The 16,871-nt window shown below is 36.6% G+C and overlaps 2 protein-coding genes across 2 annotated transcripts; one reads left to right on the forward strand and one right to left on the reverse strand.

Annotated features, from left to right (window-relative positions):
• The first annotated feature begins 2,339 nt into the window (after positions 1-2,339).
• On the forward strand, positions 2,340-7,099 carry gng3 (guanine nucleotide binding protein (G protein), gamma 3). Its single transcript, XM_053649180.1, has 3 exons — positions 2,340-2,591; positions 3,644-3,743; positions 6,099-7,099. Exons 2-3 carry the CDS (start codon positions 3,645-3,647, stop codon positions 6,225-6,227), a joined length of 228 nt encoding a protein of 75 aa, XP_053505155.1. The 5' UTR covers positions 2,340-2,591; position 3,644; the 3' UTR covers positions 6,228-7,099.
• A 3,848-nt stretch (positions 7,100-10,947) lies between these two features.
• On the reverse strand, positions 10,948-15,777 carry banf1 (BAF nuclear assembly factor 1). The gene is made up of 3 exons (XM_053649179.1): positions 15,678-15,777; positions 13,158-13,323; positions 10,948-11,649 (listed from the first exon to the last, which is right to left on the reverse strand). Exons 2-3 carry the CDS (start codon positions 13,281-13,283, stop codon positions 11,503-11,505), a joined length of 273 nt encoding a protein of 90 aa, XP_053505154.1. The 5' UTR covers positions 13,284-13,323; positions 15,678-15,777; the 3' UTR covers positions 10,948-11,502.
• Between the last annotated feature and the right edge of the window lie 1,094 nt (positions 15,778-16,871).

Consider the following 16,871-nt stretch of genomic DNA (forward strand, 5'->3'; position numbering starts at 1 on the left):
GGATGGATGGATGGTATGATGAATGAATGGATGGATGGATGGTATGATGAATGAATAGATGGATGGATGGATGGTATGATGAATGAATGGATGAATGGATGGATGGATGGATGGTATGATGAATGAATGGATGGATGGATGGTATGATGAATGAATGGATGGATGGATGGATGGATGGTATGATGAATGAATGGATGAATGGATGGATGGATTGTATGATGAATGGATGGATGGATGGATGGATGGATGGATGGTATGATAAATGAATGGATGGATGGATGGATGGATGGATGAATGGATGGATTGTATTATGAATGGATGGATGGATGGATGGTATGATGGATGGATGGATGGATGGATTGTATGATGAATGAATGGATGGATGGCTGGATGGATGGTATGATGAATGGATGGATGGATGGATGGATGGTATGATGAATGAATGGATGGATGGATGGATGGATGGTATGATGAATGGATGGATGGATGGATGGATGGTATGATGAATGGATGGATGGATGGATGGTATCGTGAATGGATGGATGGATGGATTGTATGATGAATGAATGGATGGATGGCTGGATAGATGCTATGATGAATGAATGAACAAACGATCAAATAAATGGATGGATGGTATTATGAATGAACGAATGAACGAACAAACAAATGGATGGATGGGTGGATGGATGGAAGGATGAATAAAGCAGTGAACAATTGAATGAAGTGTATACCATATATGTATGCTAGTAAAGAAACTTCCCAAGAGAAATACAGAATTTCACATAATTTAATTTTTTCTAAACCAGTAAAGGAGTAAAAACAAATGCTTTTTCTTATTTGTTTTTATATTGCCTTTAGCTTCTTTTTTAATATGAATTAATACTAGAATTTTCCATTAAACAATTCATATCATGCCTTTATTGATATAATATTTGGCACATGTCCTCTCACCTTTGTTTTGCACATTAGAGCTCTAACTTCAAATCTACCTCTGGATGTCTGTAAAGCTTATAGAGTATATATTAAAAAAGCATAATTAAAAACTATAGAGTATATTCTACTTAAACTATATTCTATATATAACTATAAGTGTGTACTGAGTTAGAAAAATCCTGTGGTATTCTGTGTCTCCTTGTGCTCCTCTGCACAGCACAAAATCAGCAATAAATCGGAATCTAGTCCTCAGTATAACTAAGGAGAAAGAAACCATTAAGGCAACATCTAGACAGGAGTAATAAAATTGTGGTGAAAACCCCACCTAGAGATGAGCTCACTCTCTCGGAAGAGTATAAAAGCCAGTGTATTTTTGCATGAATTTACAATGTCTGCTTTAATTTCTTTTTGACATCCACAATCCTGTGTCTCTGAAATGTTTGACTTAGGGTGGAGAGAGTTTCCACAACAAGCTTTAATAAAAGAGTTAATAAATAATGCAAAATCAGAGGTGGAGTTACTACATTATATTTCACATAACAACTGCAAACAAACTAAAAACAAACATTCTTATTTTTGTTTTAAAAAAACCCCACAAATATCTCTGAAAGCATTGAGAACTAGCAAAACATTGCTAAGTAAAGTGTTGGATAAAAGCTGGATAAAATCTATGAAGAAGCTACTTGTGCTAGATTTCAATTACTATATTTAATATTTATATAATATAAAAAATTCAGTTTTGCCTTTTAAATGGAGATATTAATTGTAGCATAAGCCAATCCAAAAGCAAATTCAACGCTAGATTTTTTTTTCTGAAAAATCATATGATGATGAAAATGTGAAAAATATTTTCTTAATTTGTGAATAAATTGTTTTGTAATCTTAGTTAATAATATGCTTTAATGAATCTTTTTAGATCCTACAGTTCGTAGCTCTCTATAAGACGTGAATTATACTGTAGCTTGTGATGTGCCTGTGAGCTTGGAGGCATTTCCACATACACAGTCTCAGCATAAAGTAGTGTTCATAAATGTAACATGAGCTGGAATGGATGATGGGGGGAGGAGAATAGGCAGAGATGTTAATGTGGCCATATGGAGATGGAGAGAGCTGTAATATCTGAGTGGGAGAGACCACTGAGGCAAAATGGAGCCACACATTCACACAAAGAGGCTGAGACTGCAGCAGTTCCCATGGTAACGAGCGCCATGAGAGACAGGATTTACTGGTGCACAAAAATACACACAACAAACACATATAGCTCTTACAGCACTTTGGTTTAATGCCAAATGTAACATGTTTATCTTTTATATGGTTTCCCTTTGAGCTGTGTATTTTCATCCAAACACATATCACCTCCCCCTCGTCCTACCTAACTGGAGCAGAAATGGTACAGACCAACCCGCAGAATAGTAAAGCCCCCCAGGCTCTTCCTGGCTTGTTCCACTCACTGCAGAGGGGCGTTTTTAATGCATCCATCAGGAGCCTGGTGCTCAGTGTATCAGAATTGCAGTGCACTGGACTGGACAGAACCGGGAAGCATCCATACTGTCAGTGAGGGTGGGGTCCGGCTGCACTGAGAGACAAAACACACACAGAGGGGAAAAGGATTAAGGAGAGAAGAGGAGGGCGAGCACCAGAAGAGGAACACAACAAGGGTAGGACAGAAGAGATAAAGGGGAGATGGGGAAAAATTAGAAGGGCCTGCATTGGGTGAAACAGATCTCGAGTTGTCATTTTTTTTCCGTCCATCTCCTCCTTTGTCCGTCCTTAATTTGTTCTGTAGCATCTTCTGAAATCAGAAAGACGCGCTTGTGTGAAATATGCTTTTAATACATGATGTTCATTGAGATGTCATTCAGTTCATTTATTCAATCAGATTTGATTTGGAATCAGTTGATAGCATACAAGTGCCCATTATTGCCATGGAATCGTTTGGCCCAGTTTATTACCTGCAGCTAATTCATGATATATGGACTGGAAACAAATCTGTAGATTTTAGTTGCTGGAGGTTTCTGAGAAATATGCTGCAGAAATATGATGCTGTAACTGTTTATTAGTCTATGAATATGAAAAGCCAGCATTCTGCCTTCTGATGGTGGTTAATACAACTGTATATCTAGAGAAAACATCATGTGAATATTCTAAAATGCTAGTATATCCTTATTGATTTGTTAGCACAAAAATACAGTTCATATGAGTTGACCTATAAATATAAATATAGATGCTTTAATTTAGCTACAAGTACTTGAACTAAAGGACTAGATCTGAATGTACCAATAATGGTGATTGCAAGGAGTTTGCTGTTCTCCAGTAGCGTGTGATCTATTGCGTTCTGATTGTCACTTATCAAGGTGAGGTTTAGGTTTTCCAGGGCAGGCTGGTTTTAGAAAGGAAGTAGTAAATGACACTAGTAGGGGTGAGTCTCTTAACGGAAGGACACGTGAAAAGGACAGGAGAGATGTAAGTGGTGAAGGAGAGAATGGGCTTCATGAGATGCTGGCCTTCCTTTTGCGTCTATCGCTGCATGATTCCTGTAAACCAGATCACTGTGTATAATAATTAATGAAGCAATGGGATTCACCGAGGTGTGTCCCTGAGGCAATTAAGATGTCCAATTCATGTACATTCAAATGCAACTTGTGTGTTATTAGTGTGTTATACTAGTGCTGTTTTTTTTTGCCAATGAATGGATGTCTGTATATGGCAGGATGAAAGGAGACACCCCTGTGAACAGCACCATGAGTGTCGGTCAGGCCAGGAAGCTGGTGGAACAGCTGAAAATCGAAGCCAGTTTCTGTCGGATCAAGGTGAGAGAAGGGGATTGTTTTTAAACCTTTCCTCCACTCACAGACACGCAGAATAATTAATATTACATGCACTCACAAATCTGGAATCAGGTTAATAGATGTGGCCTAATTCTGCCATCCCTCCTGACTACGCAGGTCATGCAGTCATTTAAAGAAAGAACCCAAAATGAAAATGTGCATGAATCTACACAACCAATACATGCTTGTTGTTCAAAGCTCTCTCCTTTAGTTTTGGAGCTATAAGGTATGGGGTGTGTCCCAAAACTATAAATGATGCCTACCTCGTTCAGCAAGTGACCCGGAAATCGATTGAAGTCCTTCATCTTTAAGGAGGTCCAATTGTTAAAATGCAGTTATAGGAATCGAGCATAGAGGAGATACAAGGCATCTAGAGCAAAGATACACAGGTGTTTCCTATGCTCAAATATTATTATTTTTTGTTTTAGTGTGTAGCAAATTACAATAAATGATATAATAGCAAGAACCACAAATAGGCTACAAAATTCATTAATCCATTCAGTTTCAGCTTTTATCCTGGGTTGTGGTGGATCCAGAGACTATCCCAGGAAAACACAGTCCGAATGGAAAGCCAGTCCCTCGCTGGGCACCATGCACACACACACACACACACACAATTTTTATACAAAATACAAAATTAATCATCTTAATTAAATATACAATTAATATGCAGTCAGGTGAGGAGTAGAATCTTGTTTAGGCCAAAATATCAACATATAAGTGTGCAATAATGTTTTATTTGGGGATAATTTAGCATGTAATCTCTATTATGTATATGAATTATTCCTTTCCTTGCGTCTTTTCCTCACTTCCTCAGAAGGAGGAGTTTATGAGGGTAGCAAGGAAAAGGAATGAGGAGGTGCAATTTAATTCCAGATGAAATGAGAAGCACCCTTGGTTTATGCTTGAGGCATGACTACGCTTGCGTGTGCATCGGCTAGGAAAGAAGTATTGTTCAAGTGATCATCTGTTTACATAATTATGCACACCTGGCAGATTAAAGGTAACATCCGGTAGATAGCAAGTCTCAGCCGAAACATCACTGTCCATCAGGTTTCCATGTCCAAGCACATGAGCTTCTGTTTAAAACTTTCTGTCACCATCATGATTGTTGTCATAAGCTGCATCTCAAATCAAAAAGTATGCTCAAACATATTGAGGCTACTTGTTTGTTCTACATTTGTATTCAGGACCAACTTTTCAGTAGGTTTGAAGGGAACATAATTTTTTTTAATTCAAACACTAAACATAAAAAATCTGTTAGTGTTAATACTAAAAGCTTGAGAAGTACATTTGAGACACAGCTTTAGTTCGTTCGGTCTGATGCGGTCATTTGCATGACATTGCGCTATACTGATTCAGTTACTGTTAAGGCAGTTACAATATTATAAAATCGTTGAAGTGACAAAGAAATTTTAAACACAAAAGAAAAAATAAAATTATTTACATTGATGTTGTACCATGAGGAAGCATTTAGTTGTAGTTAAAAGCATCTATAAACCTGGCTAATGTTCCTGGAGGTCTCTCTCACTCAAAATCATTCTTCTGTAGTTCTTTGGATCATTAAGGTTCCTAAAAAGGTTCAATATGGAATCCTTCAGGTGGGAGATAAAAGTTCTAAATAGAAAATTTCATGATTTATTATCGAAATCTTTTATACTGTATTTCTAATAGTAATGACCAAATCATTATAAACATTCTTACAATGTCATTGTTAAGCTATAATTATTAATTGTGTAAAAAAAAAAAAAAAAAAGAACCAAGGAAGCAAGCATTAGACAACAAACTTGTCCCAGCTGATTGAAAGCATTTGGGGTAAAAGAACTATTGTATGTATTTAATTTTTGGCCTAACTATTCCTTGTGTTTCATTCCAATTGTTCTTCCTTCTTTAGTTCCGTTTTCCTACTGCCCTTGTGCAGAGACCCCAGCCCACTCAGGCAATTTAACTTCCATGGGTCAAGTATTTCAGCTCACCTCCTTTTCCTCTCCAAAGGTTAAATCTATGTTGGCTTGCTCCACTGGGAAAAATGCCTAAAGCTTCTATGTTTCCCTTTCACAGAGGGTTTCCATTAGAACCCCTTTATGAACCTTAAAATTACCTTTAAACTATCCAAGGAACATCTGAAGAATCACATTTTCTAATTGTATACAGGATCCTAGAGTGGAGTTTCACAGTCATCAGAAACCCTCCAGACATTCTGGTTTTGTCCCAGCCAACACACCTGAACCAAGCAATAACACTTTATATGACAACTGGGTTGAAAAACACTGTCCTAGAGATTAAGAAATTGGTTGAATCAAACACTGTTGAATGGCTCTGCTCCTGCTCCCGCAGGTATCGAAAGCAGCCGCAGACTTGATGGCTTACTGCGATGCCCACGCCTGCGAGGACCCCCTGATCACACCTGTGCCCACCTCAGAGAACCCCTTCAGGGAGAAAAAGTTCTTCTGTGCTCTCCTCTGAGCATGAAATCAGCAAGAATCGAATTAGCCTCATTTAGATGATTGATTTGTGTATGCTCATATCACACACACACACACATACACACACACACACACACACACAACACCAAAAAATGTGAGTTTTAAATTTCTGGTTTTGGAATTTGATCATTTGACTGTGGACAAGGCTAAACATCCATAACGTGTGAGGACATTTTGTGCTACGCTGTTTTTCGTGTTCTATGGGAGACACTAAGTCTCAATTTTATTAGGCAGGTGTGCATTAAATAGAAATTAATGACACAAATATAACTATACTAAATTGTGTTTACGGTGAACACACACACACACACACATATGCTACACGCACATATGCAAGCACATGATTTTTCTAACAAATGAAAATGAAAATGAAGTTTTGCGGTTGGTTGTTTTATTATTTAAACTTTTTCAATTACTACACGTTTAAGTAACATGTATATTGCTTTTATCCCCCACACGGTATACAGTCATGATTTCTAAATTCTGTATGTTTTGGGTTTTTTAAGCTTCTTTTTAAGTGGCTCTGTATGTGTGTAGATTTTGATAAAAAGGTACGAGAGCTTAATTTTTTTTGGAATTGGCCAGGATGCATCAATCTACACTATAATTATCCTTAAAAATCATCTGAAACATATGCTAAAGGGTTTTCAAAATGGAAATAGCTATCAGCGATCTCACACGCAGGACAGATTCGGAATAGGAGAAGACTGTTAGATAAAAAAGTTCACTTGTTTAAGAGCCCAAGCAACTGTAAACCAAAACAAAAACAGAAAAACAACTTGTGACCCAATCTGGGGTTTTAAAAGAATACTGCAGACAATTCAATGAAAAATAAAAATATCACCAAGACAGTTTGTGTTCTTGTAAGTTTACCATCTACTGCATGAATTATTACATTTAAAGCAAAAAAACTTGTTCAAGCGATAACACACACACACACATACACATACACACACACACATATATATATATGTCTCATGTCTCTCTCTCTCTCTCTCTCTATTTATATATATATATATTTATATATAATTTAGGGGAGGGGGCTAGGGGTAGTTGGTAAATAGTTGGCAACAGTGTAAAATGGTGGAAAGTATCGTGTATTCAGATATAACACAAAATGTATGAAATTACAATTCCAATTACTGCATTTTCCAGACTATACGTTGGAGTATACGTTTTCTAAGCATTTAAAAGTTTGATTTTCTAGAAAAGAACTACAGTTATAAAAAGTATGTGGATGGATTTACTCACTCAAAATACAAACAAAAATTAGATCCAAACATGTTTAGGTCATCTGACATTCTGACATTTTTTCCGGTTGTATATGAAAATAGTATTTTGTATTATTACCCATCAACAAATTGGAGATAAAATAATTGCTGATATATGGCAACACCATGAAGTAAAGGGTTAACAAACAAGCATCATAATAAAATAAAATTTGCTTCTTTAGATTTAAACTGATGCTACAAAGCTAATATCGTCCAGTATATTAGTATATAAGTCCAGTACATCTATCTCGCCCAAGGGCAGAAAAAGTACTGAGATAATATACTTGTGAATGTATTGGTAATAGTAGATCAAAATCTTACTCAATTAAAAGTATTTAGTCAACTTTTAAATGTATAGAAGTATCAGAAATTAAGAAGTAAGTTTTTTGAACATAATGAAATTAAGTTAATGTCATGTTTTCATGTGAAACATAACTTTTATTAACTTATCTAAAACAGAAGAGGATTTTTCTTTTAAAGCAACTACACCATTTTGCACACTATTCATTATTCAATCTCTGGAAGTTTGCTGGTCGTATGCATGACTCATGCTACGTAGTTTGCTGATGAGTAAAATTCACACATTCTTGAGATTTTTTTCCATACTGTTGAACTTGACTGGATGCTAAACTGAGCCCATTCAATTGTAGCATACAGTCATTGGCTGATTGGCTGGATGAGAGAAGAGACAGTCAAGATTTCTAACGAGTACTTTGAAATGTAATTAAGAAAGAGTACACATATTCAATTTCAATTTTACTACAACTAATGAAAAAGTCTAATGTAAATATGCCAAAATAATGTTTAAGTATAGTAACAAATAGAATTACTGGAGTATTTTCCATCCCTAATCTCACATCACATATTTCTGTAAGTATCCTTCTCAAACCACATCCATTTATAACAGTATGGGAGCGGCCATCTTGGGAAACCAGAATCACTTGTTTCTTTAATGCATTTTGAGATTGTTACACCAAAGCTAGGCTTCTGAATTTTAAACTCAAATCTGTACCATTAAATGTTGCAGATGCAGATAGTGTCACTAAAGTTCTACTTGAAGCAAGAGTTTCCGGAAGATCTTGTGCATCAGACTTCCATTACTGGTTCCTACATTAGCATTATCAAACATACATCAGACACCAAATGTGTTAGTTCAGGCGTGTCCAAAAAAAGTCAGTCTGCCAGCCCACGTTACAAGTTTTTCTTGTGTATTAACGCAGTTAGCTAACATATAAGAGCCTTTTTTTCCTGACTACATCTGCAAATTGATTTACAGAATGATATTTAATCATGGCAGTGGTGGCTTTCAAGAATTTCACTGTGCATATGTATATGTGATAAATATAAAAAAGACTCATTATGGCTACAGACAAAAAGTGAACAGTGAGAAGGGGTGATTTCAAAGATCTGGAAACCACTTGTGAATTCTTAAATGACAATTTCATTTGTGATTTTGTGAGTGTGTCCAATTACTTTAGGTCTTGGAAATGGGGGATGGAGGGGGCAATCACATAAAAAAGCGTTTTAATTACTACACAGATTCGGAAGTAAATACCCTCAAATTAAAGCTGAAAATCTGTATTTGTGTTCATATTCATTACTTCATTTTAATTCCAACATACAGTATTTATGTGTGTATATACACAGTTCAACCATAACATTAAAACCACTGACAGGTGAAGTGAATAATGTTGATATCTCATTATAATAGCACACGGCAAGCAGTGGGATACATTAGGCAGCAAGTGAACAATTAGTTCTCGAAGTTTGTGCTGCAAGCAGTTAAAGTGGGCAAGCGTAAGGAGCGATATTGACGAGGGCCAAACTGTGATGGCTAAACAACTGGGTCAGAACATCTCCAAAACGGCAGGTGTTGTGGGGTGTTCCCCATATGCAGTGGTTAGTACCCATCAAAAGTGGTCCAAGGAAGGACAACCGGAGAACCGACGACAGGGTCATGGGCACCCAAGGCTGATTGATGTGCAATTTTGATACACCCTATTTTTTAGTACGAACTTTGTCAGAGATTTTTTATTTTATGACTGGTACATTATCTGCTACATTACAAAATGTTTTAGATTCCCAAACATTAGTTTTCTACCACAACATTAAATGTTAAAGAACAGATGTATGTCAGTAAAGAAAGAAACAGATTATATAAGAGACATTTTTCAGACAAAAAACATGAAGGCTGCTGGGTTTTGCTCCGAAAATAATCAGCAAGTGCAACAGTCAAAATCTCCAGAACTATGGCTGGTTCTGCAAGATGTTCAATAAAACTTACAGCTCATTTCCTTATAAAACTGCACTCATTGTACTGGAGACTACTATTTTTATTTAGATTTTTTTTGTCACTCCACATATTGACTATTTCATTTACTGCTCATTATTTTTTTTATGTAGAAGCATTTAATTTCATTATTTTGAAGGAATCTTTGCTCTACAGCATTTCTTTGCATGAGCCTAAAACTGTAGCACAGTACTGTAATTATGACTGTGTTTCTAGTAAGAGTGTAATTCTATAATTTTTGACAGAACTATTGCCGTAAAATGTGAAGCCATGACAGCAACTGGTGCAGAAGTAATAAAAGATATTCTCAGATGGATGAACTTATATGAACTGTGTCTCATACACCCAGGCTTGGGGAGTAATGGAATACATGTAATGGCGTTACGTAATCAGAATACTAGAAACTGGTAACTGTAATCCATTACAGTTATGTCAAAAAATAAAGTAATCAGATTACAGGTACATTTTGTTAAAAAGGAATATTATGAGGATTACAATTTTTTCTTCTTTAAAACCAAAGAAATTAATATTTCCACATAACACAACATAGACAGCTGCATTATTATAGTTCTGGTTCTCTCTTCCCAGTTGTGACTCCCGTTTATTTTAAGACAAATCCAAACACTGAGCATGTTTTTCAGCACTAAAACAAGCTCTAATTAAAGTATTTTAGATCATATTGTTTTTCTCTTGATTTTATTTATATGTGACCTTGAAGTAATCCAACCGTAATTACAGATTACCTTACTTTCATGTTGTGATATTTGGATTACGTTACTGATTTGTTATGAAGTAATTTGTAACTATAACAGAATATTTAAATTTTTAAAGTAACCCTCCTAACCCTGCATACACCATACAGTTTACTTCAATGGTTCATAGTATAATTTTATTCAAAAGAGAAATGCATAACAAACAAAATTCATTCTATCCATTTCCCCTTTCACAGTAAATGCTTGCCAGTGTTTCCATGTTTTAAAACTCACTTTTCAGAAGTAATCCACGTTAAAACATATGAGAATTGAATGCAGGAGGTGTTAGTTCAGGTCTGCCCACCATTAGATAGCATTTAATACACAGAATGATCACTTACTTCTTTGTTAAGGCATTTCTGATAGAATGAAAAGAGCACTGCAACATAAAAATGTAACAGCTGTTCAGCTGAACCACATTTATTGTGAACATCCTTTTAAAACAACCTCCATGTTAATGATGAGATACAACTGCAGCGATTTTCAATTAAAACATGTGCAGAAATGAAAATTAAACTTCAACATCGTGTCAGTGTGAGGTCATAAAATGATGCTGTCCGTTCCATAAAGAAAACCCATCGGGGAGGCGCAGCTTTAACTCACACGATATGTTCAGCACCAGGAGGACTGAATCAAAACAGCTACACTCATGCCATGGATAGCATTTAACAATGTTGTTGATTAGATAGTATAAAACAATAAAATGTTGGCAAAATAATGTGTAGTTCCAATACATAAAAACACACAAGGCAGTATAATCCTCATGTCTGTGTCTGAAAATCCTACCGATATTGTAGTGCTAAAGCTGAGCCAACTGCTGATGTATCTTTTGGAAAGGGAAACCGATGTTTAAAAGAAAAAAAAAAAAGAAAAAAAAAACCCCAAAAAAACACACACAAGCAAACCAAAAAAGGAAGAAAAAAAATACAACAAAAAAACTCATTACAGGAATGAGTCACACCATTCTCGAAGGCAGCCATAACAGTCACCTTGCTGTTTGGAGTTTGCCCCACAGGTATCCTTTAACCACTCCCGAAACAGCTCTTCATCCTTCCTCAGCACCAGGAACTGGCCAAGAACGACATATGCCTGTGAGAAGAACAGAACGTGAAAGCAACAAAGCATCATTAGTTCTTCTCTACTCACAACATCTCGAACACCAGAGTATTTTCACAAACTAGACACACTGCTTTAAGGTAACTCCTGAGGACGCGTGTTCTGTTACAGCTGGATTGCAGCAGCACATCTTACACATGTAAATACACATGCATCACTTCAGGTTAGGCTTGCCGTTGTAACAGGACATTGGGTCTCTCTCTGGAGTAACATGGTGCGCCATGACATTTGTATCATACCACAAAGTGATCTCTCCAACCTGATTGGACAGAAGGTGTTGGTTAATTTTCTACAACTGCAGCTCTTACAGTAGTTCCGGCTATAACAAATGATAGGTTTATATCTATACCCTCAATCAAACGTGTTATCGTTTCTATAGCAACAGCTAAGGGACTTCAAAGGTAGACGCTCCACATAATCCAAGACATGTTATTTAACAAAAAAATAAAATAAAAAGGCATTTGTATAATCTTTGATATGGTGAAACTTTCTGTAGGTAAATGTTTGTTTAACATTTTAAGTGTTGTAGCACCCAAAGTCTGGAGTTCACTCCCTCTGACTCTTTGCAGAATCACATCCATCTCCGAGTTCAAATCTCAACTTAAAACGTATCGGTTTTCTCAGTGTTATTTGTCCTAATGTGTTGCTATGCGTTTTCTCTCAGTGACTGAGAGAAAATTTTCTGTGTTTCTGATTGTTCATTGTTTTTCACATTTTGTGTTTGTCCATCATTGTTCATGTATTACTATATTGCTATTGTACAGTGTCCTTGAGCTCTGGAAAGGCGCTATATAAAGTAAACATTATTATTAATAATAACATTTATGAACAGAGCCTCCAGTGTCAGCGCTTTGTAACGACTCGGTACCAACGACTTGGTCCTTGGTAACATTACAAAATATCCTATTAATGTGTAGCGAGAGAAGAAGTGGCTGGTGATGAAGCTTTTTCCCACAACATTAAATGTAACTACAAAAGGATAAAAAGTATGAAGTGTAATCAGCATCAAAATGCTGTGGTACCAGAGAAATAAACAACTAAGATGAAGATGTGCTGTTATAAGAACTCAATCAACTTCAGTGTGGTAACTTTCACTGCAGGTCGGGCCACATCGCACCACTCGCCACTGATTATTTTCCTAAAACGGCATACGGTTTCCTTTCTGATCGTGCCTGTACGTACATACTAACCACACACACACAAACTGTCTATGTAGTATAAAAAATAACTATAAATAAGTTGGAAAGAAAAGTCCTGTGGTGTGAGCATGCAAATACAGTCAAACTACAGATTGGTGTGAATCTTACTAATTCTATACAGGATATAAAATCTCCAGAATCGCTTGTGTGCCTACCGATGCTGATTCTTATGTAGTTACATAATATGTGCTTCTGTTATACATATAGTTGCACGTGTCATCTAGGCGTAGCTACTGTTATTAAAGAAACACATTTTCTAACCAATTAAACAAGTTTGCTCACTTTATCAAAGCCTTTCTCCTCCAGTCTCCTTCCGAGTACGTCTCCAATTCCAGCGAGTGCCATCACTGGTTTCTCACCCATGGGCTCGGCCACAAACTCCTTGTGTTTCTGTGATGTCGACGACATTGCTGGTGTAGGTGCGTTTCCCTTTCCTCAAGAGATCACACTGAAAAGACAGAAGGAGAAAAACCATAACATAACTGCAAAACACATCTATTCATTGTTCCTGGTTGGTTGGTTCCTAGTTAGCCTATTATTAGTGCAGTACCTCAAGGCTCCATTCTGGGCCCACTTCTTCTTAACTTATATATGCGTCCTTGGGGAACACCACCTCCAACTTAATGAAGACAAAACCGAATTAACTGTTTTTGATCCCGCGAGATGGTCTCATTAATGAGCTTTGCAATCAGATCCCCTCAATTTCTTCCCAGGTTAGGAACCTTGGTATGATAAGAATTATGCTTAAACAAGCAAATAAATTTGGTGGTTAAGTTTAGTTATTATCAATTATGGATTATTTCTAAACTTAAATTTTTGTCTTTCCAAGATTTCATGCTTTTATCACATCGTGTTTAGATTATTGTAAATCATTGTACTTGGGTCTTCCTCAGTCATCTCTTGCTCATCTCCAGATGGTTCAACATGGAGCTGCAAGGCTGCTGACCAAGGCAAATGTCATCCCAATTTTAGCATCGCTCCACTGGCTCTCAGTCCATTTTAGGATCCAGTTTAAGATTCTGTTTGTCTTTAAAACTCTTAATGATCAAGCATCTTCTTCTCAAAGATCATCTTACTCCACAGATCTTACAAATCTAGCAGATTTGTAACATCTTCTGATAGGTTTCATTTGTATGTCCCTCGATCCTGTTTAAACACTAAGGGGGATAGAGCTTTTTCAGTCACTGCCCCAGTTTGTGGAATCAACTGCCACTGGATATCCGCCTTGCACCTTCTATTATCATTTTTAAAAAAGAGGCTGAAAGCTTATCTCTTCTCCCAGGCGTTTTAATCTAAGTTTTTACTATTGTTTATTATCTGTCTCTATTTGGTTTTACTGTTTTCTGTTTAACTTTTTCTTACTTTGTTCAGCACTTTGGTCAGCTTTGCTGTGTTTAAATGTGCTATATAAATAAAACTTACTATTGACCTTAACAGAAGTAATAATCAGTTTGCCGACACGTCTGGTTTCTTTGTTCTCCAAAGTCAACTTTCACACAAAGCCAGAACAGAAGTACATTCATATTCTTGTCTAGAATGCAAATATGGCCAGATTTCCCTTCGTGTCAAATCAGTCCTGCAAGATGTGTACAGATATTCTTCAATACAATTTATGACCAAATTTACATTGTCACTCCAAATAAGAAAATAGAAACACCACATACTACATCTACAATACATCACACCACTGAATTGTTAACCACTGTGTGTGACATAATAAAACCTATTAAATCATGAATAATCAAGCATGAATGTAATACTTATGGTATTTCATTAATAGAATATACATCGAAAGGGCATCAGTGACCATTTTTTAATTCAAGTGACTTTGTTCCAATGAGTAATAGCATGAACACCTACAAAGAAATAAACAAACAAACAAAAAACATTCGACTCATGTGTGAGAGTCGGCTCTCAAAAGTTCATTCAAAAGAATCGATTCAAAGAGCCGAACGACACATTACTAATACCTATAACTCAAAGGGTCGTTTGATCAATTTGTCTTTTCTAATAGATAATAAAACCTCTTTCATTCACAAAGAAAAAATTATTAAGTTAGAGATAACACAAATGTCTTTCAGGTCCATATATGTAACTCAGATGAGTTTTAAGGATTAAACATTCTTTAAAAATATAAATAATAAAAATAAATTAGCACACCCGCGCATTTACACACATCGTCTAGGCCAATTATTTATATGACGTAATATCAACCTGATAACGAAGCAAATTTCATTTGCTTTAAATAAAAGATATCTACTTGGTCTCATTTGTCGTGAAAAGCTTTTTTTAAATAAATAAAAAATTTTTTTAAAAAACATTATAACTTGAAACACTTATCCGATTAATACTTGATATATTTTGTAGCAACCGCCGTTAATAATCAGTAGGGATTCATGAAAGCGAAACCTCTTATGAGGAATGTGAAAGCTAACTAACTTGGTAGCTAATGGTACAGATAAGCAATTTAGCTAGCTAGTGGCTTAAAACGTTAAAAGCTGAAACATACTCAAATGAAAGGTGATATTTAACATGCACACCTTGAAGAATACACGTTACTCAAATGAATGAACATTACTAAATGAATATTTTCTATAGCAGTCGGTTTCGATGCAGTTAGCGCAAAGATCACGCTAACTAGCACACAGGCAGAGCAGCGTTTTATAACACCAGCTTAGATTTATCACCATATAAACGAATTATTTACTCCGCTTCAGATATATAAGACATATTTCAAAACAATGTTTTCCTCCTTTTTTTAAACTCATTTGAATAAAATAAAGAAAGCTATTTGTTCATTACCTAGCCAGTGAAAGTTCTAGCCGCTGTAGTCCACTGCAATATTCTGAACTGTAACTAGCTAGTGTTCAAAACTCAACTTCCTGATCCCGCCTTGAACAAATCTATTTCCGCTTCCTTTCCTGCGTGTTCGGCTTTTCTCGGAATGGTTTGCCTTCTGCTGGACAGCGGTAGAATTTCAGTGGGTGTTTCTCAATACTCAAATTGCTCTGTGAGTCCCTTACCTTACACTTGTGGACTATTCTACGCCATTTTGTAGTATGAATAGTGTAGTTAGCGTGTTCACACTGAAAAACCCCAAAAAACAAAGTGCGCTGTAAGTTCCGGATGATGCACTCATTCAGACTAAGTGTGGAATGATGGACACTTCATGCGCTCAACGGTCTCAGCTTTCCTTATGTAGCGGATGGGGAGAGGTTATATCAGGCTCAGCTATTTATGTTGCCAGCAGCTATAGCCACAACCAGGTCGCAATGCCATCTGCTTACTCATCTTCTTTAGCAGTCACTTTTTGTTATGTTTTTTTTGTACACATTTTGAATTGTAAATAAAGTACCACCACTTGCTTTAACTGAAATGTAAATAACTCATAGGCTTTAAGCTAGTTTGGGCTGGGTTTGGTAACCTGCCTTTTGTAAACAGATCCTAGTGAAATCTGAATACCAAAGCAAACAAGGTCTCCATAGTCTTGTCCACAGGTTTGCAACCCGGATCCTGGAGTAGCCAATGACTGCACGTTTTTGTGTTTTTCCTGCTCCGAACATGCCTGGTTCAACTAACCAGATGATGAACATATCGTCCTGGGTTAGAGTTGGTGATATTAGAGCAGAAAAAAAACACTAAAATGTGCAGAGCAGTCACGGGGTCAGGGGGTACGCCAGGATCAGGGTTGGGAACTTTGGTAGTCAGATTTAACTAGGATCTGTTTGTTGTAAAAAGCAGGTTACCAAAGCTATCCCAAACTTCCTTAAAGGCTATATGATATTCCATCCATCTATTTTCCATACTGCTTACACAGGGGAGCCTAGAGCCTATCCCAGGGAACTCGGGGCACAAGGCAGGGAACACCCTGGACAATGCCAATCAGCCTACAATGCATGTCATTGGACTGGGGGAGGAAACTGGAGTTCCTGGAGGAAACCGCTGAAACATGGGGAGAACATGCAAACTCTGCACACACAGGGCAAAGGCAGGATT

The sequence above is a fragment of the Ictalurus furcatus genome, chromosome 18 (genome assembly GCF_023375685.1).
Source record: "Ictalurus furcatus strain D&B chromosome 18, Billie_1.0, whole genome shotgun sequence".
Taxonomy (NCBI): Eukaryota; Metazoa; Chordata; class Actinopteri; order Siluriformes; family Ictaluridae; genus Ictalurus; species Ictalurus furcatus.